Here is a 26,604-nt window from a genome sequence, read left to right on the forward strand (position 1 = left end):
AGGCATCCAGGCAGAAATGGGCTGGCCCAATCCCGGCGCCACCAGCGGATACAAGCACATTTGGGTAATTGGATTGGAGCAATCCTCTCAGTCTTTGCTGCAGAAACCTGGGGCTTGGGCCAGTGCCTGTTTAGACATGAGCCTGTGGACACAGGGAGGATGGGAGGAGGTCCCTCTGCTCCAGGATTCCCAGCCCAGCTGCTGGGAAGAGAAGGCTCAGCAGGCATGAGGACCAGAGGGATGGGCTATGAAGGAGGGACAGGTTCCATCCTCTGCCCAGCCTGGGGCAACTCCCGACCCTCATCAACTTCCCAAAAGTTCTCCAAAGCTCAGACATCTCTCAAGATGGTTCAGGCTTCCTTACAGGAGCCAGGGCTTGCCTTGGCCAGCAGAACTGGTCTGGCTTGCTCACTTTCCCACTGCAGGAGAAATTCAGAGTCAAAGTCAGCACTCACCTAGGACCCTTTGATCCTCTGTGCAGCAGGTCTTATGTACCAGCATGCCCGCCAGGTCCATTTCCCAGGGAGATGGGACATGAGGTGGGTGTCCTGGTGCCAGGCTCACGTGGTATCCAGTAGCAGAGGGCCTGTCCACTGCAGCTTACCCAAGCAGGCTGGTGGGGACCTCCCTGCCATCTTCAACATCAAATAGGACAGGCCTGACCAAGGCGTCCTGTGGACACCCTCCCCAAGAGACAGCAACCAGCCCTCAGGGAGGTGTGTGAGGGAGGACCTTTGGCTTAGGCCTGTGAGCAGCAGTCCAAGTCTCCCCTTCCCCGTGCTGTGGTGGCTGCAGGTCGAGTCACTACAGATACCAGTAACCCACAGGAGAAACTTTGGTATGGAGCTTCTCTCTGTCATCGCCCCATGCCTCGCCAGGTGTCGCCAATATATGAGCTCCCGGGCCAGCCTGTGACCACCACTTCCTCTCCCATCTGGACTTACAGTTGTCTGGGTCCCGAACTGCCCCGGGCAAGTTGCCCTCCCAGGTAGATCAGCCTGTGAACCGATCTGCTCCCTCTATCCAGCGTGGCCTGCAGCCCGGGCTGCTCGTCACAGTCAGGCCCAGTCTGGTCCTCGCTGTGGGGAAAGGAACATGTCCATGAAGGCCGGCAGCTCGAGCCTCAACAGGGTGGATGGGTCTCTGCGGATCTGAAGGGCAGTTAGGAGCTTAGAGGACTGGTGGGTGGGCTCAGACTGCCCCCAGCACAGTGCGCAGAACCAGCTTGTCCCATCTTCAAAATCCACTGAATCCACAGATCAGGGTGTAAGCAGCCAGAACACAGAGGAGCCAAGCTCAGCTGAGGAGGCCCACAAGGAAGAGGAGGGGAGGTAGGGAGGGATAAGTCCTCCTGATTAGCCCTGGAGGCAGGTATTGCTGACCCCACGTCAGAGATCATGAGATAGGCTCAGCGAGCCTGACCCCTGAGTGCAAGCTGAGCATCGGTGCAGCAGGGAGTGAGGGGGCCAGCCTGAGGTCTCCACTTCTAGGACAGCTTGACTCCCAGGAGCCCCCTCTTGGGGCCCTAGGTAGCCTCCGACACTGATCCTAGGGCTCCGGAGTGACCACGAGGACCTGAGGGTGTCTGGGACCCAAGCCCAGCTCTGGAGACTGGGGCACTGGGCAAGCGGGGGAGGAGGGGACATCCTGAGCAACCAGGAAGCCAACGCCAGGACTCATAATGGGGAGAAACCCAGGAGTGACTATTACTTTAAAAAAGAAACTGAAAGGGCAATCCAGCGTGTGGGATCGAGTGGCTACAGCTCATGTGGCTTTGAGGGACCTGTCACCCCCATCAGAGACGCCCATGGTGGACTCTGCTTGGTAAAGATGGAGAACGGGGTGTGGGGCGTTCCTCGCCAGGAGGCTGAGCCTGGGCCGGGCCACCCACACTGTCCTGCCCCACCGAGGGCGGACAGACAAGACAAAGGGCCCACAGGTGCAGACTGGGTGCCCCCCGAGGACTGTAAAGCTCTCTGGGAAGTTCCCAGCCTCTGGAGTTTCGCCCCCACTCCCCTCTTTCACGGGGAAAGTGCAGATCAGACTAATTAATGTGTTGTTGTTTGTTTATCCTCCTTTCATTTCACTGAGACAAAATAATTAACCACAGAGCTTTAGAAACTGGCTCCATTGGTAGCAATCCCCTCTGTGTCAAGTGCGTCAGCAGCCTCGTGCACAGATGCAGGGACCGCGCGGGAGCGGGCGGGCGGGCGGGCAGCAGCTGGGGGGCCTTCTGCCCAGGGCCCTGGGGATGGCGGGCGGGTGCGGCGTGGGCACGAGGGCCCGGCAGCCACGAAGAGCTGGGATGCTCAGCTCTGCTACACCCTGGAGGAGCGCTGTGGTGGCCCCGGGGCTGCCAGCCGCCTCGCACCCACCGAGGCCTGAATGGAGACCAAAACCATTCCTACGGCCAGCCCAGGAGAGGCAGAAAGGTCAGGCCGGGCCACTCACTGCCACTGCAGGCGGGGCTGGGAGGGAGCTTGCCCAGAAGGGTCTCTGGAGCCACCACAGAGGTGAGGTGGACACAGGGCAGCTGAAGAGGGATCCCCGCCCTGCCCGGCCAGTGTGAGGGATGAGCCACAGGGAGAACAGAAGGTTTGGCAATTTCTCTCAGGGGCCCTGTGATGAAGAGAGTTTGCATCCACCTCGAGGGTGAGAGGGACCCCTCGGGGGTGGGGTTGGGCAAAGAGTTGGGGTTGTCTTAGGGTTGTCTCCTCCTCCAAGATAATGGACCACCAAAGGGAAGGTGTAATCAGCTCTTCTGAGCACCAGGCACATTCTGGCCTGAGATGGAGGACTGGGGGACAGTGATGGGGTGGGATAGGCACTCAGGTGAAGATGGTGTTGGCCAGGCTGGGCCGGTGATCTTGGGCCACTGGGAGAGGAGGGAAGAGCTAAGAAGACCTAGGTGTGGGCCCCCTCCATGCACTTGGGGGTGGTGTCTGGAGGTCCCCAGAAGTCTGGCCTAGACCCCTACCCCCAGCACCTTGGTGCCAGCTGTAGTGGCTGCTGGAGCCTTGGGAGACACCATCCCAAGCCACTGTCCCCACCTGCAGGGCCAGGACCTGCCACTCCTTCCTCTAGTTCTGGTTGATGCAGGCAGCTCTGCGCCCTCTTCCATAGCTTTCACTCCAGCCAGTCTGAAGCTGGCCCTCCACACACTGCCATGAGCAGGCCCGCTGTGCCGAAGGTAGCCAAACCCACCGGCACGGATGGAACCAGTAGGCTGTTACCCCAACTTCAGGTTAAATTCAAATGAAATGGCTGGGATTTTAAAGAAAGAATAAGTAAGTCTGTCAAATGGCAGGCATGGGAGGACTCTGGACAGCCACTAGTCCCTCTAAGTACTTAGCCATGAGCTCTGGGCCACAGTGGTGACACAGCTCTGCTGGGGGGGTAAAAATCATGTGCACAGAGGGTCAGCAAGCCTGCAACAAACCCTCCAATTTCAGCCACTGTCATTATAAAATTGGTCTCAGGGCCCCAGACCCAGAGCCTTGCCTAAGTTCACAGACCTCTGAATCAGCAGACCCCAAAGTCAAGGCCATTGAGGTTAGGACAGCCCTCACACAGAGCCTGGCCTTCAGAGAGAGACCAGGACTTGGGCTGGGTGTGGAGCAGGTGGTGAAGGTCACTGTCTGGTCTGGGACTCCAAGGCAGATGTCAGGGGTCTCCTCCCATCCTCTCTGAAACAGCTTCCTCAACCCCTGCCCCATGGGGAAGGGGAGAGGGACCCAGTGGCTGGCCCTCTGGCCTCACCAACGTCCTTGACAGTGAGCCTCATTGCCCACACCTGGGTGAGAGGCCTTTCTACTACAGCACCAGACAAAGCCACATGGTCCCTGTGCCCCAGGCAGATGGCATGGCATTTCCCAGATTAAGCCGAGGTGCAGTGCAAAGCTGTCTGCAAGGAACTGTTTCCCGTGGCTCCTGGCCAGACAGCTGTGGTCTGAGTAGACACACCTGCTTCCCCAAACTGTAACCTTCTAGTGTTTTCTTCAAAGGGATTTCCCCCTGAAGAAAGAAAAATCCTTGTGAAATGTATCCTCCAGAACGAGACACCGACACCAGCTAAGGTTCATCTTAGACATTAAGCTCTGGTCTGGGACGAGCACCCCATCCCCACTAAATCAGCCCTGGAGACACAGCCATGGAGGTGCCCTTAGGTGACAGGTGCGCCTCAGGCCTGGAGACAGCGACCTCCATTCACCCACCCATTTCTTGAGCTCCGTTGCTGCAGCCCCAGGACCCACCAAGCTCTCAGTGCAACCCCTTCTTTTGGGAAGCTCCTGGTCTGCTGGGGAGGTGGCCGTGTTCCATGAGCATTTTTGACCTAGAGCTGCAGAGACCAGGCTGTGTACAATGGGGGCCAGGAGCCCCCAGTGGCTATACCTAAGCCACCCGGCAAAGAGGGGCCGGGGGTGGGGAAGGCCTCTCTGAGGAGGTGATTTGTGAGCTGAGTCTTAGAAGCGAAGGGATGAGCTAGGGCAGGGGCAGGGCACAGGCAGGAAGCCACATCTCCCCGAGTGGGAGAGGGCACAGTTGGAGGTGGGGCTGCAGACACGGCTGGCCTGGCTAGGAGACTAAACACCCCAGAAAGGGCCAAGAGAGGCTTTAGAGGGTTTGGGGTATCTGACGGACAGTCAGATTAGATAAAATCCCTCCAGCCCCTGTGTGGAAGATGGCCTGATGGAGAGAAAGCCGAGAAAGTGGGTGAAGCATGATGCAGTCATGGACCAGCACAGGGGCTAAACCCACGTGGCACCCGGGTTCCGGCTGGAGGGGCCAGGGAGGCAGGAGGAAGACAGGCAGTGGGGCTAGGATGGCTGGAACATGAGCACAGACCCCCATGGCACCAGGGCAGAAGCTGGACTGGGTCAGTGGGACAGTGAGCAGGAAATGAACCCCCCGCAGATCTGGTAACAAAGACTCTAGATTATGCTTATACTAGCTTCACTGCAGAATGATCACGACGGGTCTCTGGAGGTTGGGCAAACACTCCAGACTCTTGTTTTTATCAATTCTACATTCAGTGCTGTAACTGCAGCTGGGGGCCTCTGCTAGGCAGGGCCCTGGGGCCTGGAATGAGGCTCAGGCACCGGCTGGGACAGGAACCTGGGGTGGACTCAGTCCTCCAGCGATGGGCCTCAGCTGGGCACTGGGGCTGGATCTCAGGCTTAGGGGAGAAGCTTGGGCCAGATCCTCACAGCCCCAGGACGCTTCTCCAAAAGTCACAGGGACCATCATTCCAGAAAGTTGGTAAGGCCCCCGCAGTACCTAGATCCTCGTTGGTCGGGGATTTCTGGGGGGGACAGCAGGAGTGGGAGTGTAAGAGTAGTCTCATGATGGAGGATGGGGTGCAGTGAGAGCTGGTTGTGGCTAAAGCCCCTCTCTCCGGGGTCTTGCCAGCTGTATTTCCCCCCCAACCCTGGGACTCTCTGGCCCCTTTTCTCACCATTTGCTCCCTCTGTCCTGACCTGAAGGATACTCAGTGACAAGTGGCTCTGTTTGTGGCTCTTCTGAACCAGGGTCACCCCTTACCTGTTCCAAAAACACTTCTGGCTGCTTCAGGCCAGTGTTAGGCCTGGGCATCCTCCAGGATCCCCCAGGCTGCCTCCCAAATGCCCACAAAGCTAGGCTGCTCCCAAAATCCAGGGTCTGTTTTTAAGCAATTAGGTCACAAGATCAAGATGGACAGCTAGAGAGGGTCACGTCACCAAGTTGGTTACTGCAAGAAAACCAAACACACAGGGCACCTGGGTGGCTCAGTGGTTGAGCATTTGCCTTTGGCTCAGGTCATGATCCCTGGGGTCCTGGGATGGAGTTCTATTCAGGTTCCCTGCAGGGAGCCTGCTTCTCCCTCTGCCTGTGTCTCTGCCTCTCTCTGTGTATACCTCATGAATAAATAAATAAATCCTTTAAAATAAAATAAAATAGAAAAAAAAAAAAGAAAAGAAAAGCAAATACACACAGGCAAACAGAATACTCCTAATTCTGATGGGGGAGACAGGAACAGGGTGAAGGGAGGGAGTGGCCCCAGCATCCCACCTGCTCCATTAAGGATGAGTCAAGCCACTTACTTTCTATCTTCCAGGTTCCCCTGCAGGCCCAGTATGGCCCACTGAGGTGAACCATGACTGGCTGGCCAACACTCACCACTGACCACCCAGAGACGCATCTCACCAGGAGGTGACCCCTCCTGCACCTGCTCCCCCACTCGCCCACCCCTCACAGGAAAGTGCCCGCGCTGCCACGGACACCATGTAGTAGGGCCGGCTGCGGCGCCCAGTGAGCTGCGATGGTTTTGTACACGGCTCCCTTTCCCAATAGCTGTCTGTCCGCCCTGCACGCCGTGTCCTGGGCTCTCCTCTTCCCATGCTACTGGCTGGCGGACCGGCTCGTGGCCTCCTTCATACCCACCACCTATGAGAAGCGCCAGCGGGCGGACGACCCGTGCTACCTCCAGCTGCTCTGCACCGTGCTCTTCACGCCCATCTACCTGGCCCTTCTGGTTGCCTCGCTGCCCTTCGCCTTTGTTGGGTTCCTCCTCTGGTCCCCACTGCAGTCTGCCCGCCGACCCTACATCTACTCCCGGCTGGAGGACCAGGGCTCGGCTAGTGGGGCGGCGCTGCTCAGTGAATGGAAGGGTACAGGCCCTGGCAAAAGCTTCTGCTTCGCCACTGCCAACCTCTGCCTCCTCCCTGACTCGCTGGCCAGGCTCAACAACGTTTTTAACACCCAAGCGCGGGCCAGAGAGATCGGACAGAGAATCCGAAACGGGGCCAGTCGGCCCCAGATAAAAATCTACATCGACTCGCCCACCAACACCTCCATCAGCGCGGCCAGCTTCAGCAGCCTGGTGTCACCGCAGGGCAGTGATGGCGTGGCCCGGGCCGTCCCTGGGAGCATTAAGAGGACGGCCTCTGTGGAATACAAGGGGGACGGCGGGCGTCACCCCAGTGAAGAGGCTGCCAACGGCCCGGCCTCCGGGGACCCGGCCGAGGGGGTTGGCCTTGAGGACGCCTGCATTGTGCGCATCGGAGGTGAAGAGGGGGGCCGGCCCCCCGAAGCTGATGACCCTGCCGCCGGGGGCCAGACCAGGAACGGGGCTGGCGGGAGCCCACAGGGCCAGACGCCCAACCACAGCCAGCGGGACGGGGACTCGGGGAGCCTGGGCAGCCCCTCGGCCTCCAGGGAGTCCCTGGTGAAGACGCGGGCCGCGGCGGACGGCGGTGGCAGCGGGGAGCCTGGCGCCACCAACAGCAAGTTCCCCTACAAGGCCTCCGGGGTGAAGAAGGCGGCCGCGCGCAGGAGGCGGCACCCGGACGAGGCCTTTGACCACGAGGTCTCCGCTTTCTTCCCCGCCAACCTGGACTTCCTGTGCCTGCAGGAGGTGTTTGACAAGCGGGCAGCCGCCAAGTTGAAAGACCAGCTGCACGGCTACTTCGAGTACATTCTGTATGACGTCGGGGTGTACGGCTGCCAAGGCTGCTGCAGCTTCAAGTTTCTCAACAGTGGCCTCTTCTTCGCCAGCCGCTACCCAATCATGGACGTGGCCTATCACTGTTACCCCAACGGGCGGCGCTCCGACGGCCTGGCCTCCAAAGGAGCGCTGTTTCTCAAGGTAGGAGGCCGTGGCCCTGACCTTGGGGCGCACATCAGCCTGTCGTAGAGGCACCAGGGGATGAGGGTGGCAGCCAGGGGTCCTTAGGCTCTTGGAGTGCTGGGGGGCAGGCGAGGCCTTTCGTGGAGCTGAACGGGTGGGCGCCCAGCTCAGAGACAAGGGTGGAGGGTCCAGGCTCAGACCAACCTGGCCAGGTGCTCTTAAGGGGGCAAGTTCCTCAGATCTCTGAGCCTTTATCTCCTCATTTGGAAGTGGGGGCAACATGGTGCACACCCTCATGGGGTAGGGAGCGAGCTTGAGGCCGGAGGGTTCTTGTGGTGCCTGGCCGGTGGTGAAGGTGGGCAGCAGTGGTGGCAGAGATAAAGGGAAGAGGAGGAGGCAGGGGCCCCCAGTCCGTTAAGGGGCAAACGCCGGCTCACAAAGGCCTGCAGCCTCTTTGGCCAGCTGCCCCCTCCCTGCTGGCTGTCATGCAGCTGCTGTGCCAGGCACTCTGCCCAACAGCCCAAGGCTTCACTTCCATAGTCACTAATTAAAGTGAATCATAATTATTTCTGCTAATTTGGATGCAATTGGAGGAGTTTTTAGACCATGGTAATTTGGTCATTACCCGTTATCTTCTACTGAGCCTGACACCCTCCGAGTGTTGGCTTTTTGTTCCCTAAGCAAAAGCCACTCTTAGTGTTTCCAGAGTTTCGGGAAGCAACGTTTGGCCCGTTGCTACAGGACCCAGACTCCACTTCCAAGTGCTCAGTGGTTCATGTGTGACTCTGCGGGCCCAGAGCTGGGGGTCCTTGACTCCCCATTCATAGCCTGAGAGGCTGAAATTGAATGAACTCCTCTTACCTCCTCATTTTGGCATATGGTTCATCAATGTTCTGTTCCGCGGATATATTTTTGTCTCAGCAGCTGGAGTGACTTTCTGGGGAAGGAGGGGATATGTTGTCAAGCTCAGGATGAGAACGTACCTTCTTCCTTCCACCCACTTTACCACAGATGGTTCGTGGCTGGGGACCCCCCTTTGCCCCCGCCCCCAGCCCACACCCTCATCTCCCTCCTGGGTCTGGCACCCTGACCACCATGCCCACCAGGATCACAATAGTCTCTTTGGAGGGTCCCTCTGCTGTGGACTTTCTTCTCACCTCTCTGGTCATTCCTTCCAGGGTCCTGGTCACCTACCCAGCCTTTAACTGCTGACGCTCCTTCAGCTCCTTAGCCTAAAACTGGTCTGCAGATTTGTTTAATTTGGTCCACATCAGTAAAACTTTTCCTGTGTTGGCCAACATTTAAAAAATCAAGATATTCCACATAAAACCCAGTTTGCAACTTCTCTCCCACCTCTTAGGTCTCGCAGCACGTGGCAGGCCTCCTGCCTTCTGCCCAGCTCTCAGCCCAAGCTAAGGGGTGGCAGCCCTGATAGCAGGACGACCTGACCCCACGTAGGTAGGCCTCTTCATTTCCAAGTGGTCACCACGGCCAGCCCCACACACCGCCCCAGGGAAGTCACTCCACAGATTCCATTTCCACACGTGCTGACGGTTCTCACGTTTGTCCCAGCCCGCATCTCTCTCCTGAGCCCCCAGCTCTGTGTCCCGCTGCCTCCTGGACACAGTCCTCGTTCACTTGTCTGCCCATCCCCATCAGCCAGGTTCCACCATCCCCACCTTGACTCCTGCCTGTGCCCTGAGCCCCTCCCCTCTATCCAGGCTCCTAATTTCACTTTTCTTTCTTTCTTTCTTTCTTTCTTTCTTCCTTTCTTTCTTCCTTCCTTCCTTCCTTCCTTCCTTCCTTCCTTCCTTCCTTCCTTCCTTTCTTTCTTTCTTTCTTTCTTTCTTTCTTTCTTTCTTCTTTTTCTTTTTAAAAAGATCTTATTCATTTATTCATGAGAGACATAGAGAGAGACAGGCAGAGGGAGAAGCAGGCTCCATGCAGGGAGCCCAACGTGGGACTCGATCCCGGGTCTCCAGGATCACACCCCAGGCTGAAGGTGGCGCTAAACTGCTGAGCCACCCGGACTGCCCCTAATTTCACTTTTCAAATACGTCTGGGTCCACTCTACATCCCCAGCTGCATGATCATAGCCCAGGATGCCATTTCTCCCCATCTGCCTGTGTTTTGGGCTGTCTTTCCCCTTCCCACCCCATCTGCCTCAGGTCCCAGGTCTGACTCCTGCTGTCCATGTTGTGCTGCCCCACGGAGAGGCCCAGCCTTCCACTGGGCCACTCCACCTACCCTGGGCTCTGCTCCAGCATCCCACCCCCCAGGGGCATCCATGCCCCACTCCCCTTGTCCTGGTCCCACCCTGGTTTGGCCACACCACCCTTGTGGAGCTTTTAGAGCACAGCTGGCACAAGCCAGCTTTCCCTCCGTAGGTTCCTCAGCCCTTGTCCCCAGCATCTCGCTGCCTATCTCTCTGGTCAGACAGAAATTAAAATGGGCCATTTGGGCCCTATATACACAGCAGACCCAGCTCATCTGTTGGTGAAAGCGTGCCTGTTTCTCCTGCCTGGAGGAGTGAAATAAATGAGGTTTTGGGAGACAGGCCAGTCCCCAAGGGGCTGGGGGCCTGGAAGACAGCAGCCGTGGGTTGTGACTGCAGGTGGAGGCCCATGCTCCCTCCATCTACATTCCTCCTCCCCCCACCACTTACTCTGTGGCACATCTATGCCTGAGGAAAATGTGCCTTCCTGCTACTGTCGCATCCTGAGAAGGAAGGGACTGGAATTGCTGCTGCCTCACGTGTGGGAGAACCTGATTCTGGGTCTGGGCCCCTTCTCTGTTGACAGTCTTCGCCCACCAAGATGCAAAGGCCTCTCAGTGTGATTGTTTTTGCAAGAGAAACACAAATCTCTGGAGCTCCGAGGACTCAAGCCGGAGCAGAATCAATCCGTCTAAGCACGCAGTAGTGAAGTGGATCCTGGCAGCTGACTGGGCTCACGGAGAGCTGGGAAGTTGAGAGAGGGGCGGAGGTACTTGCTGCCAGGGCCTTGCTGCTGTGTCTTCCCTCCCTCTGGGCAGTTCCCCTGCGGAGCAGAGGGAGGGCCAAGCAGTACCTCCTCCGTGAGGGCAGGGACCCCAAGTGCTGAGTGAGTGAGGGGCTGACTGACACAGTAAGACCCTCAAATGGGTGAAAAGCCTGCCAAGTCACCAGGAGTTGAGGAAGCGGAGTAGGGTGAGGAGCTGGACTAGGGGCAGCAAATATCAGACATGAACCTGCCTCAGCCAACCAAGCCTCGTAACTCCAAGTCAATTCTGGTATAATCTTAGTATAGCCTTCCGTGAGACCTGTCCTAAGGCTCTAGCAAGGCGGTGTCCATGAAGCACCAAGCACTAGTGCTCAGTGTCTTATTATTGAGGGGGAACTGCATTGCCCCATGAATGCAGGGGGCAAGAGCGCCATCGTGTGGCCTTTGGGGGCATTGTTGGTTTTTAAAAGTGTGTTGTGTTTTTGCAACAGAGCACATCAATAGTATGTGACTTCCGAGACATTCCAGGGGCTGGCGGTACTGAAAGGCCGAGAGGCTGGGGTCTGGATTGTGGGCAAGGGGTGAATGGAAAACATGGGAGTTGATAAACAGCCCCAAATCCTGGCTGCCCTGCCCATTATCAAGTAACCAGATGTTCATTCCACCGGGGACTGGGAAAGGAGAGATGTGCATCCATCCAGGTCAGGAAAGGAGATGAAGAGCTATAGAAAGCTAAGAATACCTAATGATGTGGAAACCCGTATGGAGGAGAATAATGCCAACCTTACTTTGGCAGCACAAAGAAAGCTGGAAGCCTCCCAAAGATCCCAGAGTTGTGGGCCCATGATGTGGCAGTAGTGGCAAGTCCAGGCCACTCTTAGTTGGATGATGGGCAGGGTCATGTTCAGCAGATATACATCCGTCAGCCAAGAACTGGCTTCTACAGTTACCTTCCCTGGGGAGTTCCCAGGGTCCTGGATATCATCATTACAGAAAACCCATTCTGGAATGGATTAAAGAAGTTCGAGGAAGACTACTGAGAATCAGGTGGGAGGAAAGCCCAGAGAGAAAGAGAAGGAACCAACCAGAGACCTCTGAGGAAAGGCACCCACCGATGATCCAAGGGAGAATGCCTGGCAGGGAGAGGGGACTCTCCCACTGTGGCCTCTAGCAGCTGTGCCATGACCAGAGGGCCTGGGAGAGTGGCCAGCTGGGCAGCCCTCCCTTACTTCTATGACCATAGCCTTGACAAGGGCTCAGGCTGGCATCAGGGTCACCACTGGGTGCTGTTTCGAGTTGTCTGTGATGTCGTTACAGCAGCCTGTGGAGACAGCCCCCAGGATCATCTGCACTTGGGCAGGGAGTCTCAGGGGAGCCATCCCGCCCTACTCCACCCCTCCCCCAGAGTCTATCTCCAGTGATGAGCAGCAGGCAAAGACGGAGGTCGGGGCCAGTGCAGCATGAAGGCCTGCAGAGGCTGCTGCGGAGAAAGGAGAACTGGGCTCTGGGTAGAGGCCCATGACTTGGGTGCCGTAGAGACACAGGCCACAGCTATCATCCCAGATCGGGGAACCAACAGGAACCACACTGCCAAAAAAGCAGATGAAGGGGCTTCTCATGAAGCCACAGGGGCAGAGACTGGGGAAAGAACAGAGGGCAGGGTCCTCTCACAGTGTCAGGAAGGATGTCAAGGCTCTGCAGCGGGGCTGCTCCCAGAGGGGAACCTGACTTGGACTTTGGAGGGGTGGGATCAGGTCTAGGCTGTGACTGAGGGAAGAGGAAAAGAACTATCAGACAGGAGTGGACAAGGAACTAAGGAGCTGGCACGTGAGGGTCGTCCACACGGACACTCTGGTAACCAGGAGATGGCAGGGTTACAGGGAGGAAATCAGCAGTGACTTCATCTTTCCTCCCATAAAGCTTTGCATGAATTGCTAGTGGCACTTACCATACCATAGGCTGGTATTTCTTTATACATCTGCTTCCCACACTGCACCAGAAGGTCCTAGAAGCATGACATGTGCTGTTCCTTCCTGGGCCCAGGCTAGCCAGGAGCTGACAGAGATGAGCTTGTACTCAGAGCAATAATGATTTCATCATCAACACCTCCCCTCCCCCACAACAGGTGCAGGTGGGAAGCACACCTCAGGACCAAAGAATTGTCGGGTACATCTCCTGCACACACCTGCATGCCCTGCCAGGTAGGATCTGGTGGCCCGTGCTTTCCATGGGGAGGGCGATCTGCCTCCTGTGCGCTGGGACAGGTGCCGGGGTGGGTTCTGATGGCAGCTCCACCACCTGGTCTCTATGCTTCTGCCCCACAGAAGACAGTGCCATCCGGTGTGAGCAGCTGGACCTGCTTCAGGACTGGCTGGCTGATTTCCGAAAATCTACCTCCTCGTCCAGCACAGCCAACCCCGAGGAGCTGGTGGCGTTTGATGTCATCTGCGGAGATCTTAACTTTGACAACTGCTCCTCAGGTGAAGTGGTGGTCCTCCCCACTCGGGGCCTGGGCTCCAGTCACAACCGGAAAGGCTTGGGTTATGCAGCTGGAAGAGCTTCCTGCTCCTCGTGAGCATGTGGGTGAGATATTAGCAAGACTATGATTTCTCTGCCCCCCAGAAATCCTAAAATGAGAAAAGCCCACGCTCTGCCTAGAAAGCTCAGAGGCCTCCTGACTGGAGACAAAGAGATGCCCTAAAAATGAACTTCTGACAGAGAAGGCTCGGGGCCTCTGCAACTCAGACAATGGGCGAGTCAGCTAGCTCTACCCACCAAGCCCTCCGTCATCTCTTGCTTTGCACCAGGCACGATTCTAAAGGCTGTTTGTGGGCCGGCTGTTTCATTTAAATCTCAGAACAACCCTGAGAGTGAGCAGGGTGTTGATCTACAGGGGTGGGAGAGGAAGCAGAGACCCAGACAGGCCTGTAATTAGGCCAAGGCCACACAGCCAGGAAGTGGTTGAACTGGGATTTGAACCCTGGCAATTATGCCTTTAACCATTAGTCTAAAAGACTAAAAATCCATCACAGGTCAACTTTAAAATAATTGACTTAAATAACTAATTTGATGATCATGCCGGTCCCAGGGACCTCCTGGGAGTTTGGGCAGCTCTGAGCTTCCCTTGGCCCAAGAAGCTAATGTGAGGAACCCCCACTTCCAGCCCCCCCACCCGTCCACTGGCTCCTGGGCTCCTTCCACACTAGTCCCAGCCCCAGGAGAAACCAAAGATGAGTGTGGGACATGGGGTCTATGAGCTAAGGCTTAGCCCTCAGTGAAGGCAGGAGACCCGAAGGGCCCACCTGGAGCACAGGGTGGTGCCCTCACCTGGTGGCAGCTGTTTCTCTGAGTTCACAACCAGGAAATCACCCTTTGACAATGATGGCAGCTCCAGGGGGGTGGGGAGAACAGTGCCTACCCTGGAACACACAGCCCCGACTGGAGCCCTGCAGTCCCCTCAGAGTCTATACCTGGTACCAGCTCCAAATGCTAGTGTTCTGGGGATCTGCTGAGTCAGGGTGGGGAGGCGGCACACCAAGGAGGAGGCTGCCAGAGGGTGTTCCACCCAGGCAGGCCCCACTTGATGCCTGTCCTTCCTCCTGGGGTGGGGGTGGGGGGGCGGGTCTCTGGCTCCACGAGTTGGCAGGACGAACTGGAATCCAGGGCAAGTCACCCCTCACTGAACCTGGGCACCCAAGTCTGTGAAGGCAGGAGTGCCTGCCGGGGTAGCATCAGCCCACCGCCCTGCAGGGTTTGCTATCAGATCTGGGAAGGCTCAAGATCACTGCCCCCTGGAGCCCAAGAGGGGCTGTGACCACTGTCCTCGGGAGGATAGCTCAACCCAGGGTTGTGGGGAGGCATTCTCAAGGACACAGAAAGCCAGTGACAAAAGAACCACAGGTTCCTCTGGGACCACAGAGCCCACCCAGAGGCAGGTCTCAGGGACTTGGTGGTACGTAGTGGGAGTAACTGACTGGAACCAGAGGCAGGCAGCCCTCCACCGCAGACGCTCTGAGTCCCACAGCATTCCCACTCTCCTTCCGTGCACAGACGACAAGCTGGAGCAGCAGCACTCCCTGTTTACACATTACAAGGACCCCTGCCGCCTGGGGCCCGGAGAGGAGAAGTCTTGGGCCATCGGTGAGCTGGGGCTGGGGGCATGGTTGATGGGGCTGGGGGTGGGGGGCACTACTGTGGCCTGAGCCCAGCACGCTGAGACCCAACACTATCCCAGAGAGATTTGAGGACCTGGCCCCAAGGTCCCATGGCAAAGGGCAGGGGCCGGAAGCCCTCACTCGTGCCTCCTGCCCTTGGGGGGTGGGCTCCTGGAGGCTGGCTGGGCCCTGCCCACAGAGACCACTCTCACCTCCCTGTTCCCAGGTACCCTGCTGGACACAGACAACCTCTACGACGAGGAAGTGTGCACCCCTGACAATCTGCAGAAGTAAGCAGCCAGCATCCATGCTCCCACTGTGGTGCAGGGGAGGGTGGTTCTTGGGGCTGCGATGAGCACTGAGCCCTGTGGAGAGCTGGGCTGTGCTGGGCAGACAAAGGAACACAAGGGACTGAAGCTGGGGTGGCTGGAGACAAGACCACCCTTCTGCCCCAGGGGCTGGTCTGACCAAGGAGAAGCCTCCAACCAGGACAAGGGGCCTGAGTGGCATTTCCTACTTCGGCACCAGAGTCCAGGCTCACTTTAGAAGAGCCTGGCCTGCCCTGAGCCCCATCCTGTGGAGATCCTTCTGGGAACAGGAAAGGGACCAGCAGCTCCCAGGGTGAGGCCGAGGGCTGTCAGGATCCCTGTGGAAGAGCTGTGGGTATGGCATCTGCCTGGCAGCTGGTAGCTACCAATTAGGCAAATTAAAATATAAGCAGAGCTAACACAAACTAGTTGTTTTCAAAGTAGAGACAGTTCCATCCCAGCCAAACTTCATACTTGAACCTGATGAGACTTCCATAAAGGGCACATTTGAGAGGCCAGCAGCAGAACCAATTTATAACTCACAGCCTGAGACTGCACAGAGTCATGGCAGTGGCTCCTCACAGCTAATTTGAGCCAATTAATTAGATTATAGACTAAATTTGAAACATCATCCTATGCCGAGAAAATTATCTTTTTATGAGATGATGATTTAAAAATGACTATCAGTAACTCTTAGATCATTGATGCTGGAATTAATTATCAAAGGCAAAGGACAGTAATGGATTATATTTCTGAGATGTAATGATGTTCTGCATGTCATTAGTGTATTTATTTCAGGGCTGATAAAGACCTTGTAGAAACCTATGTTTGCTGGCTGTGTGTGTCCAGGCGCCCCTTCCATTTGTCCAGGCATTAGCCGACCTGGCAGGCCTGCGCGGTGTCTATTGGCGACTGTGCCTGCCCTCTGCAAGCCTCCCATGAAGGCTCTCCACAATGGGTGCTCCAGCTCCAGAGGAAACCTGGCAGGAAGGGAACAGCAGACAGGAAGTCAAAAGACCTGAATTCAGGGTGTTAACGCCCCACTTGAGCGCCTTGCACACCCTGTAGAACCTTGACCCACATCACTTTCCTTCCCCCAAGAAATGGGATGGCAGTCATATCCCACATTGTTTTAAGTTTTATTTATTTTTTTTAAGACTTTGAGAGAGATGGCACATGTGCTCATGTGTACAAATGGGGGGAGGGGCAGAGGGAGAGGACGAAGCAGACTCCTCACTGAGCAGGGAGCCCAACGTGGGGCTCAATCCCAAGACCCTGAGATCATGACCTGAGCCAAAGGCACTTAACTGAGCCACCCAAGAACCCCAAGTTTTATTTATTTGAGTAATCTCTACACCCAATGTGGGACCCAAACTCACAACATCAAGATCAAGAGTCACATGCTCTTTCTACAGGTGCCCTCCATGTTCCTTTCTCAGGATGCCTGGTCTCCAAGTCCTGGGGCCCACAGCAATCATCCTTGTATCAGAGGCAAACCCAGGGGTCTGGTGGCATAGCTGCTCGGAAATAGACTGACCCAAGAGTCCAGTCCCGGTCTAGGGCCTGGGTGCTCTCCTGGCAACCCCAGCCCCCTGATGACCTGAAACAAGGCACAGGAGTGGGTCCCTGCAAAGACCCTTTCCCAAAACAGGCCCCTCCAATGGCTCCAAGTACAGCCCCGTTCAGCACCTCTGTCCCCAACTCGGCTCCAGGTTCTGGACAATTCTGTGTCCAAGTTTCAGCCACAGCCAAGCCCGAGGTGGACAGGGGATACTCCTGGACAGACTCTGGAGTCACACAGCTCAGCCTCCACCCCAGTCCCTTGCTGGGTCCACAGCGAATAGATCTTAAACACAAGGGTTTGGTCTGAACTGCCTGTCTCACTGAGGATGAGAACATAGCTCCATACTCAGGATCTGGGGACCGGGGAATGGGGCAAGGGGCTCACCTTGCTTCCTGTGCTTTCCTGTGTGTTGAGCAGGGTCTTGGAGAGCGAGGAAGGCCGCAGGGAGTACCTGGCCTTCCCCACCAGCAAGAGCCCTGGGGCAGGCCAGAAGGGACGCAAGGACCTGCTGAAAGGCAACGGCAGGCGCATCGACTACATACTGTACGCGGAGGAGGGGCTGTGGCCGGACTGGAAGGCCGTGAGTCTGGGGCGGGCTGGGGACCCAGGCCATGCCTGTAGATAGGGGACCCTTGCCCTGCACCCCTCAACAGCACTGAGCTCTCCTCTGAAAACGAGATCAGTCCATCCCGGAGAACCTGGGGGCCATGTAATGCCCCCGCCCCTGTCCAGGAAGATCCTGGCCAGCTCTGGACCCCACCCCACAGCCCCACCCCTGACCTCCAGGCCCCCCCTTTGTAGGATATCCCCTGGACCTAATCGGGATGCTTCTCCCCTACAGGAGGTGGAAGAGTTCAGTTTTATCACCCAGCTGTCTGGCCTGACCGACCACCTTCCAGTGGCCATGCGGCTGATGGTGTCTGCAGGGGAGGAGGAGGCATAGACCAGCCACGTCATTCCAAGCAGGGGGCCCTCTGCCAGCCCTCTGAGCCGCAGCACCTCTCTGGCCATGTCCCCTCCAGTGAGCACCCCTGGTGCCCGGGGAGGAGGGCAGGGACCCGGGGGGGAGCCTCGGTCAGTCCCAGGTGAGCTGGAACCAGCGCTGCCCTGCACCTCTGGGCACTCACCGTGGACAGAGGAGTCAGGACGGCCTTGGGAGCCGCAGCTGCCCAACAGTGCCATTCTTTCAAAACGTGATTTTCTACAAATCTACAGCACAACCTAGTTTGTAACCCGGGGGTTAGTATGAGAACCGGGTTTCTGTACTCTTTGTATCTTTTCTCAAGCTTCGTCCAGGGTTCATTATTTTTGTCTGCTGCCATGTTGTCTCGCATGCCTGCACCCTCGCATGCACGCTGCCCGCATGTCACGTGCCACACCGTAGCCACACAGACCCCTCACTTGGGCCTCACCCAAGGCCAAACTCCAAACACAATCAGAACCAGCCAAAGAAGCATTCCTGGGCACAGAGCCGCGCGTTCCCGCCTCCAGCCCCGACGGCCAGCGAGCAGGGACCGTGAGGGCTGTGTCCAGTTACCAGCAAGCCCGGGCTCTTCCCAGGGTCTTGCATTCAAGGGCGATCACATTTTAAAAAGAAAAACAGAAAAAGTTACCACCCTTCGTTTAGAGGGTCCGCCAACCATGAGGGAGAACGCTGTTCGGGCTCCCCTCTCCCAGCGAACAAGGGCCCCAGAGATTCCCCCAAGAGACTTCAAAGTGGGCAAAGGGAATCTGAGGAGAGAGCATCACTTTTTCACAGGAAGAAGGGGAACTCATGGCATAAAGGGGCGGGGGGGGGCTTCAGGTTTTCCAAATGATTTATAGCTTCTCTTCTGTCAAAACCAACGCATCCTCTTCCACCTGATTCCATTTCGCTTCTGGACACCTCTCTGGTTTGGGACCAAGCTTTCCCTGGCTGAGCTCAGGAACTGTCTGCCTGCCTCTGGGTGAGGCTATAGCTCGGTCCTCCCCCGCCCATCCTGAAATGCAGCCCAGGGGCCCTGGATGAAGGGGCAGGAAGCCAAGGTGCAGATCGGCCTGTCCCCTCGCCCTCACCAGTGTGGAGGACGGGGGTGAAAGCCAGGGGCCACTGCTTGCCTGGGGCAGCCAGTGGTACTGGCTGGCAGCCAGGCCCATAGATGCCCACTCTGCCACCATGTGACCAGGGCCAGCACTAGCTACCTGGGCAGTACACAACGGAGCCTACAGGTGAGGTCCACAGCTCCCCACTCCACGGCAGCACTGCTCTGTCCACCTTTTTAAACACATCCGGGGATGCTCCCCCTCACTAGTCACGCAACGGAGGGTTTTGTTTCCCAGTGCAAGGACCCTCCAACTTGGAAGACTGTCCTTGACAACCCCCACTGGTCTCCCCTCCTTGTGGCACCCTGACCTTGTGCCCACCTGGTTCAGGCCAGCTCAGCTGGGCAGTGTACCAGGACCCTTCTGCCAGAGGCCTCCTGGTGCCGGTTCGCTGACACTGTGCCTTGTCACTCACTTGAGCTGCAAGAAGGGGCCCAGCAGCCAGCCAGAGGCAGGCCCAGTGCTGGGGGAGGACACTCCTGAGAACCAGACACACGGGAGCCTTGGTTTGTCCGGGGCAGTGTCTGGGTTGAGGGCTTCACTGACTAAGCCCCCAGCCCCACCCTGCATCCAGAGCCAGGACGAGCTGCTTACCACTGAGCACACAATCCCACTTGGGCTCTCTGCTGTGCCTCTCCACCAAGGGCCTGGCCTTCAGGGCTTTGGCTAGGCTTTGTGGGGTCAGAGGAGCAGCCAGGAATCTGCTCACACAGGCAGGGCCCAACTGAACACACTCGACGCCTGGAGGACTGGGACTGAGCCAAGGCCCCAGGCTTCAAGTAGGCTATGTCCAGGAGAACAGCGGAGACAGAGGCCAGGGTTCCTGAAGCAGAGCAACTCCAGCACAGCCTGCAACCCACCAAGGAGCCACCTCCCTCCCAGGGCAGCGCTATGGGAGCCACGGCACAGGGGGCGCATGCTTCTCTCCCTACTCACAGGGTGGCCTTAGGCAAGTCATACCTCCCTGTGCCTCGGTCATTTCCTGTCCTAACAAGGTCGCCTCTGCCCAGCCTGGCTCTGGCAACTGAGCCAGGCCAGCTTGCATCCCACCTCCCATAGCACTTCCCTCTGGCGCAGCCTCAGCACTGAGGCCATCACTGCCCAACCATACGTTTCATCAAGGCTGTGGACTCCTAGGACCATGCACAAGCCAGACTTTTACATTTTGATTTTTAAAAAAGAAAGAAAACACTACCAGGATCTCAGATTCTATGGCATCTAGGCCTAGGAGGGGTGGACACAGGGGTCATCCAAATCCCCACCTGAGGCCCCACGCCTGCCCCAGGCCCAGCTTCCTCCAGAGGAGCCAGGAGGCAGGGGTCAGCTTCGGAAGGAAACGGTCATTTCCATTTGTCCAAACCACCTTGAGTTTTAAGTATGGATATTAACCTTGATGCTTTTTAACTATTGTATTAACTTGCTGAGATTTAGAAATACTGTTTTAAAAAAGAAAAAAAAAACAATTTTTTAATTTCTGTATTTTTTTCTGTATTGTATCCTCATGGGACATTAGGGGTTTTATATGGTTAAGCACACCTAAGGTTTTGGTAAAAATATTATCAAATGTATATCCAGACGATTCTTCCCTAGAAGAAAAACAATCTTTACACCTGATAAAATATTTTGAAAAGAGAGGTGTTTTTTCCCTTTATTGGTGCTGAACAGAAGGATGGATAACAAGAAAATAAAACTGTGAGGCTCAAGGCTGGTGTTCTCTTATTTGAGTGGCAAGCTGGGGCTAGGCTGCGGGGGGGAGCCCCGTATTTCCCGCCTCGCCCCCCATCCACATGAGAACAGGCCAAGTCTGCCCCAAACCACCAGAAAACCAGGCCACCTGGGATCCTACTACCTCCTTGTTCTCTGGGGAAGCAGAAATAAAGAGCAAAGGGCATCTTCAGTGGGAGAAGGCTGGGCCTCCTCAGGACTCTAGCCTTCCCCCTGGCACAAGCAAGGCTAGGGTGGGGTGGCTACACCGACCGCACCCATCTGCCTCACACTTCAAGGTGGCAGAAGGTCCCTCTGCTAGAATGGGGGCACACTGGAAAAGGCTTTACCTCCTGGCTCCTCCTCCTGGTGGCTGGTTTCCTGGGTCTGCATCTCAGGAAATGCTCTGAGACAACCTCTTCCCTATCCCCTGAGCAGCAGCCTGATGTGCAGGTGTCAAGTCTTGGTCATCTGCTGAGGCTGCACACCGAAGCCAGATGCTTATGGATGTGCCTTGACAATGTTACCCGCTATAGAGAAAGACAGTCCTGCTAGGGTCTTTCAAGCCCAGGGCCTAGCCACAATCTGCATCTCTGCCTCTAGCTGGAGCCAAGCAGGAAGGATCCAGAGGTTCCTTAGGATAGGTGGGGCTGGCTCCAACAGGGGAAGCACACCCACCACAGCACTGAGAGGCTGAGAGCAGCACACAACCTGCCCAGCCCAGCCAACTCCAGGACAGCAGAGGGACGCTGACACATTAAGTTTTCTGATCACTTCAGAAACATGGCAGGGTGGCTCCCTGGCCCCCGCTCAGCTCCCAATTCAGTCAGCAGCTCATGCTGCCCATCACACCCGAAGCAAGGAGCTGGTGGTGCAAAAATGCAAAAAGGGAAGCAGGTTCCTTAGAGCCCAGAGGTCAAACTGGGCCCTGAAAAGAGAGGTGCCTTCACTTTGCTTCCCAGAAAGCCACGCCATTCAGAGCCCAGAGCCCTAGGGCCACTTTATTTTTCAACAAGTGAGGGTCAGCACCCATCAGCCAGGGTGAAATCCATGGTGATGTCTCCGGTGTGGGGGTGGAACTCCACGGTGTAGCCGACAGTCCGGGAGCCACTCAGCGACGCTCTGCAGTCTGGTGTGGTGAAGAAGTACACAGCCTGCTTGCAGTGGGGGTTCCAGCAACAGTAATCCCCCTGTAAAAGGAACAAGAAGGCAGTGAGGGCTCCTGGCACCCAAGCCCCCTCCTGCTCAGCCTCTAGCCTGGGAAACTCGCAGTGAGAAGCTGCTGCTCACGGCCAGGTGAGCCGAGGCCATGGAGGAGCTGCGACCTAGCTGCACAGGCCAGGAATACCTGCTCTGGGACTCACGTACGCAGCACTACCTTGTCCTCGGCAGGCTTCAGGAGGCCGGTGCTGACAGTGCTGTCCGGAGTCAGGTGGTATTCCATCCACAGGACGGCCCCATGGCTCCTCCCAGGCCTGGGGGTGGGGGACGTTGGGCCAAATAGAAACAGCCACACAAGAGATGGGCAGGCATAGCCACAGCTTCCCTCTGCTTGCCAGAAACCTCCCATCTTTCCTTCCTGCCCAGTCAGAAGGCTGCTAATATCACCTGACTATAGGCCACTTAGCAAAATGCTGAGCAAAAGAACCACAACCCAAAGGCCCACTTGTTCCCTGCAGCCTGGCCAAGCACTCAGAAGAGCCAGGGGACAGAGGTGTTTCCTCAGGAAAGCAGCAGCTCCTCCCTGTGAAGGATGCTGGAGCTGGATGGACCAACTGTGCCTCAAAACGAGCAGCCCTCACCAATTCCCAACCTGCTTTAATTCCCAGCAGAGTTCAGGGAAAATGGCCTAATGGTAACCATAGCAACCAAAAAATCAGGTTTCTCTACAGCTATGATCCTCATGATGCTTAGCTCCAAGGGAGCTGCAGATATGGGTAGATACGCCAAGCCCACTCTGGCTCACTCTCTCCACCTGCACATACCCAGGGCTGTGGGGACCTGCTACAGACTCAGGGCCACTTTGGACCACGATGAGCAAGGCTCAGACAGGGAGGCCATCCCATCCACGTGTAAGAAGCTGAAGTAAGTGCTTAGCCACTGGGGCGGTAACTAGACAGAAAGCAGGCCCCACCCACCCTTCCCCCGCCTGCTGCACCCCAGAACCTGTTCTCACCTCCTCAGGTTGATGGAGCCCTCAGCACGGAGCGGGTGCGGGGGGACCAGTTGCCGGAAATCGAAGGTCAGGATGTGTTGAGGCTCAGACAAGCTGCGGCAGGGGTACTCCCACAGCGGGTGGGGCTCGGCCTCCTTGCTCTCCCTGAAGTCCAGGGCACGCTGAGAAGGTTAAAGGGAGGTGGGGGTGGGCAGAAACAGAGACAGAGCCGATGGCTTAGGGGATAAGGGGCTCATGTCCAGTCTCCAAGGTCCAGGCCAATGGTCCTTCACCTACTTGGCTCTGGTCCCTCAGAGTAACTGCCATAGTTACATGGGGTAGTGGGTCCTCACAGAAAAACCACAGGCACCTGGATCAGACCAGCTGCTTTCTCCACTCCCTGCAGCCATGCACAGTCTCCTCAGAGAATCACTATACCTAAGCCTCATCTTCTCCCTTTTAAAATGGGATGACACTGCCTGTCTCATGAGCTATTCAGAGGACCAAATGTCTACACTGGTTAAAAAACAAAACATCTGGGACACTGGGTGGCTCAGCGGTTGAGCACCTGCCTTCGGCCAGAGCATGATCCTGGAGTCCTGGGATCGAGTCCCACATCGGGCTCCCTGCATGGAGCCTGCTTCTCCCTCTGCTTGTGTCTCTGCCTCTCTGTGTCTCTCTCATGAATAAATACATAAAATCTTAAAAAAAAAATCTTGACACTTGGACACTCAGCCATTCAGTGACTTCTACTGAGCACTATAGCAGCCAGATTACCCCTACACGACGCTCCCAGTCTAGAGGGAGACAAGGAATCTCAGTGCCTGGGGACACTAGTCTTTAGCTGAGAAGGGGGCTGGGCAGGAAGGCTGCCCCACAGGTGATCTCTGGACCGCTGACTGAAGGTGACACAAGGGGGGCCGGAAAGCGTATAAAGCCAAGCAATGAGAGGGTGCAGGGTATGGCCCACGTGGCAGAAGTGATGGGTGGGATAAGAAACAGGGCCAGACTCAGAATCTACATGTTCATCTACTGTGAAAAGGCCAAGTAGAAGGACCATGGAATGAGTGGGTGGGACACTGCAGGTAGGAACTATGACCCCACCTACCTTAATCATGTCATCCATGATGTGCACATCAAAGCCTTCGCAGTCACCACAGGGACTCCGGATCCGCCACAGGTCCTGTGAGGAAGGCACAGCCCTTGTCGACACCCAGCTGGGGATGGACATCACAGGTTCTGTAGGACAGCACACAGACATCCACACCCACCCAGAGACATGGAAGTGTGGTGACAAGAGCAAGAAGGGCTACTGAAGTCGGGCTGGGAGTACCCCAGTCCCAAATCTGAGGCACACGTTGCTTTTCCTGCACACCTGGAAGAGATCCTAAGGTGCTCAGAAGTATCAAGGATCCGGGATGGTCACTCAAATCTGCAAAGTCTCACATGACCCCAAGTCCTCTCCCACAGGGGACAATTGACCAGAGCCACTGGGATGGGGTTTCTTTGGGAAATCTGTAAACCAGTTCCTGAGGCTCTGCACCCATGAACAGAGCATGAGGGCAATGGGAGGAAGAGGACCAGAAGAGCATTCTGGTCAGCCAATTTTATGTCCTGTTTCCAGGATATATGCCTGGGAATGAGCTTCATTCCCACATTCCCTCCTGGGCCACGAAAGCCAGAAGTCCTGTGGAAATCTCATTAAGTAAATAAACAATACAGAAGAAATGCCCAGAAAATAAGCTATGGAGCCACTGAGCTACCATGGATAAAGTAGCTCTTATCAAAGAAATATCAAAGGAGGTTCACTCTACTTCTCAGGCTGAAAGCACTTCAAAATCCTTTTAAGAAGAAATGCCTTCCCAAAACGACTTTGTGACTCGTTCTGCTTTGATGAGAAAATTAAAATGAAGCTTTTCAATTTTTTCTTACAAAAGAAGCTGACTCTCCATCTCAAAATGCTTTTAACAACTAGAGCGCCAGTTCTTAGTAAGAGCAGAGTGAGCTGCGCAGCATGTCTTCTGAAACTCATTTATGTTTTTTAATTATTCTGATAAGGGATAATTGTAAAATGACAACACACAGCCATTTCCATTTCGTATGCCGAATTATTGCATTTGTACAAAGGCAAGCCTCTTCCATTCAACCCTGCAGTGAGCTGATACAGAAAAGCAGAGGCTCATATCATTAAGACTCACATTGCTCTATCTGCACTCGAGGTCTCTGCAAGAAAACAAGGACCTCCGCCTCCCACCCCTTCTACAACTTCTGGGTGGCCTACCCTGAACTCCACAACCACAGCATACAGCGAGGCAGCCTGGGGCATCACCACTGCACCAGGTCCCAGATGCTGGTCCACAGCAGTCCGCACATACCAGAAGTACAGGTTGTGCCATGGCAGCAGGCTAGTGGTGAAGAACGGCTCGCCCAGGAGAAGAGATACCTGGCAATCAGAACAAGAAGCAGGACCAAGGTATCAGAATGATTCAGCTAAAGAGTGAAGGACAAGTTACAAGTTTCATGGGAAGGGGCGTCTGGGTGGCTCAGTCAGTGAAGTGTTGTCTTCAGCTCAGGTCATGATCCCAGGGTCCTGGGATTGAGCCCCTCTGTCGGGCTCCCTGCTCAGAGGGCAGTCTGCTTCTCCCTCTGCCCCTCCCCATGCTCATGCTCTCAAGTGCTCTTTCAAATAAATAAATAAAATCTAAAAAAAAAAAGTTTCATGGGAAACATGGAAATAAAAAGGCATTCATTCACTCACTCAGTCAACCAACGGGTATGCCAGGTCTACACCTGCCCTAAAGGACACAAAGATGAGAAGCAGACACAAGCCATGCCCACAGGAGCGCAGAGTGGAAGAGGGAACAGAAAAGGTTGGCAGCGCAGTAAGCTCTGCAGACAGAGGTGAGGAAGGGACATGTGGAAGGACCCTAGAGGGAAGAGCTTCCTGAATGGCATCCTGTAGGTAGATCCCCACTCAAAGCTTTATCATGACAAACTGTCATCAGTACTCCTCTAGCAGTCTTCCTCACTAGGTTCTGCGTACCACAAAAGTGGGGACATTGGCAGCACAGTATCCCCAGCACCCTGCCAAGTGCTTGGCCTCGAGCAGATGCTCAGCAAATGTCTGCTGAGTAAATTAACTAATGCATGAATAGGAGTCAGAAAAGCAAAGGACCAGGAATTGAGCAGAGGGATGCAGGGACAAAAGTAAAGATGTGAGAGCAAGGCCCTTCGGGAGCTTATTACATGAGCAAATGGGTCAGGGTCGGTAAAGAGTAAGGCCAGAAAAGTAGAGAGAAGCCAGGTCACCCAAAGGCAGCTGATGACAGGCCACAGGGACTGGACTCTTTCCTGGAGGTAAGATGGGATCTCTAAATGCCTTAATCAGGGGCTCAAAATGAGGAGTGTGTTTTAGAAAGGGCCCTCTGAAACCATGAAGCATGTGGAGACACCATCTGCAAGGAGCGTGGGCATAGGAGAGGACTTAGGACTTGGGTGAGTACAGCAATGGTCCAAGCAAGGAGTAGAGAGTGTACAGAAGGAAGAACTGGGAGATGCAGCAGAGGCTGAGGAGATAGGGGACCCAGGGCTAGGCCCAAGCAGATGGGCATCAAGGGAGGGGCCAGTCTCAAATGATACCTAGGTGTCTGGCTGAGGTAAGGAAGATGCAGAAGGAAACACTGAAGATAGAAAAGGTTGGCCCTGAGTACCCCCTACCCTGCAACATCAGAACAAGGCAAGAATGCCTGGTCTTACCCTTCTAGTCACCACTCTAGTGACCTGGAGTCTAGCTGGTACACCATTATCAATGGCTTATAAAACTAGAATATGTTTTTTCTTTTTTAAGATTTTATTTATTGGGGATCCCTGGGTGGCTCAGCAGTTTAGCGCCTGCCTTTGGCCCAGGGCGCAATCCTGGAGTCCCGGGATCGAGTGCTGTGTCGGGCTCCCAGCATGGAGCCTGCTTCTCCCTCCGCCTGTGTCTCTGCCTCTCTCTCTCTATGTCTATCATAAATAAATAAATCTTTAAAAAAAAAAGATTTTATTTAT

General features: G+C 55.7%; 2 protein-coding genes across 9 annotated transcripts in view; one reads left to right on the forward strand and one right to left on the reverse strand.

Annotated features, from left to right (window-relative positions):
* The window catches only part of SMPD3 (sphingomyelin phosphodiesterase 3), an 82,453-nt gene extending 62,055 nt beyond the window's left edge, over nt 1-20,398 (forward strand). For 2 of the 3 annotated variants that reach the window (XM_038538512.1, XM_038538513.1), the window contains 7 exons: nt 6,095-7,624; nt 12,713-12,788; nt 12,912-13,067; nt 14,638-14,727; nt 14,968-15,031; nt 17,031-17,193; nt 17,455-20,398. In XM_038538512.1, coding sequence (XP_038394440.1) covers nt 6,299-7,624; nt 12,713-12,788; nt 12,912-13,067; nt 14,638-14,727; nt 14,968-15,031; nt 17,031-17,193; nt 17,455-17,556 — 1,977 coding nt within the window. In that variant the 5' untranslated portion in view covers nt 6,095-6,298 and the 3' untranslated portion in view covers nt 17,557-20,398. The remainder of the gene's footprint in view (nt 1-6,094; nt 7,625-12,712; nt 12,789-12,911; nt 13,068-14,637; nt 14,728-14,967; nt 15,032-17,030; nt 17,194-17,454) is intronic. The other variant, XM_038538514.1, reaches the window with a different exon arrangement.
* A 975-nt stretch (nt 20,399-21,373) lies between these two features.
* The window catches only part of PRMT7 (protein arginine methyltransferase 7), a 44,120-nt gene continuing 38,889 nt past the window's right edge, over nt 21,374-26,604 (reverse strand). For 4 of the 6 annotated variants that reach the window (XM_038538509.1, XM_038538506.1, XM_038538507.1 and 1 more), the window contains 5 exons: nt 24,836-24,997; nt 23,663-23,737; nt 22,576-22,736; nt 21,778-21,874; nt 21,374-21,589 (listed from right to left, as the gene is read on the reverse strand). In XM_038538509.1, coding sequence (XP_038394437.1) covers nt 21,422-21,589; nt 21,778-21,874; nt 22,576-22,736; nt 23,663-23,737; nt 24,836-24,997 — 663 coding nt within the window. In that variant the 3' untranslated portion in view covers nt 21,374-21,421. Of the gene's footprint in view, nt 21,590-21,767; nt 21,875-22,575; nt 22,737-23,662; nt 23,738-24,835; nt 24,998-26,604 lie in introns of all 6 variants that reach the window. The other 2 variants (XM_038538508.1, XM_038538510.1) reach the window with 2 other exon arrangements.

Source organism: Canis lupus, chromosome 5 (genome assembly GCF_011100685.1).
Source record: "Canis lupus familiaris isolate Mischka breed German Shepherd chromosome 5, alternate assembly UU_Cfam_GSD_1.0, whole genome shotgun sequence".
Taxonomy (NCBI): domain Eukaryota; kingdom Metazoa; phylum Chordata; class Mammalia; order Carnivora; family Canidae; genus Canis; species Canis lupus.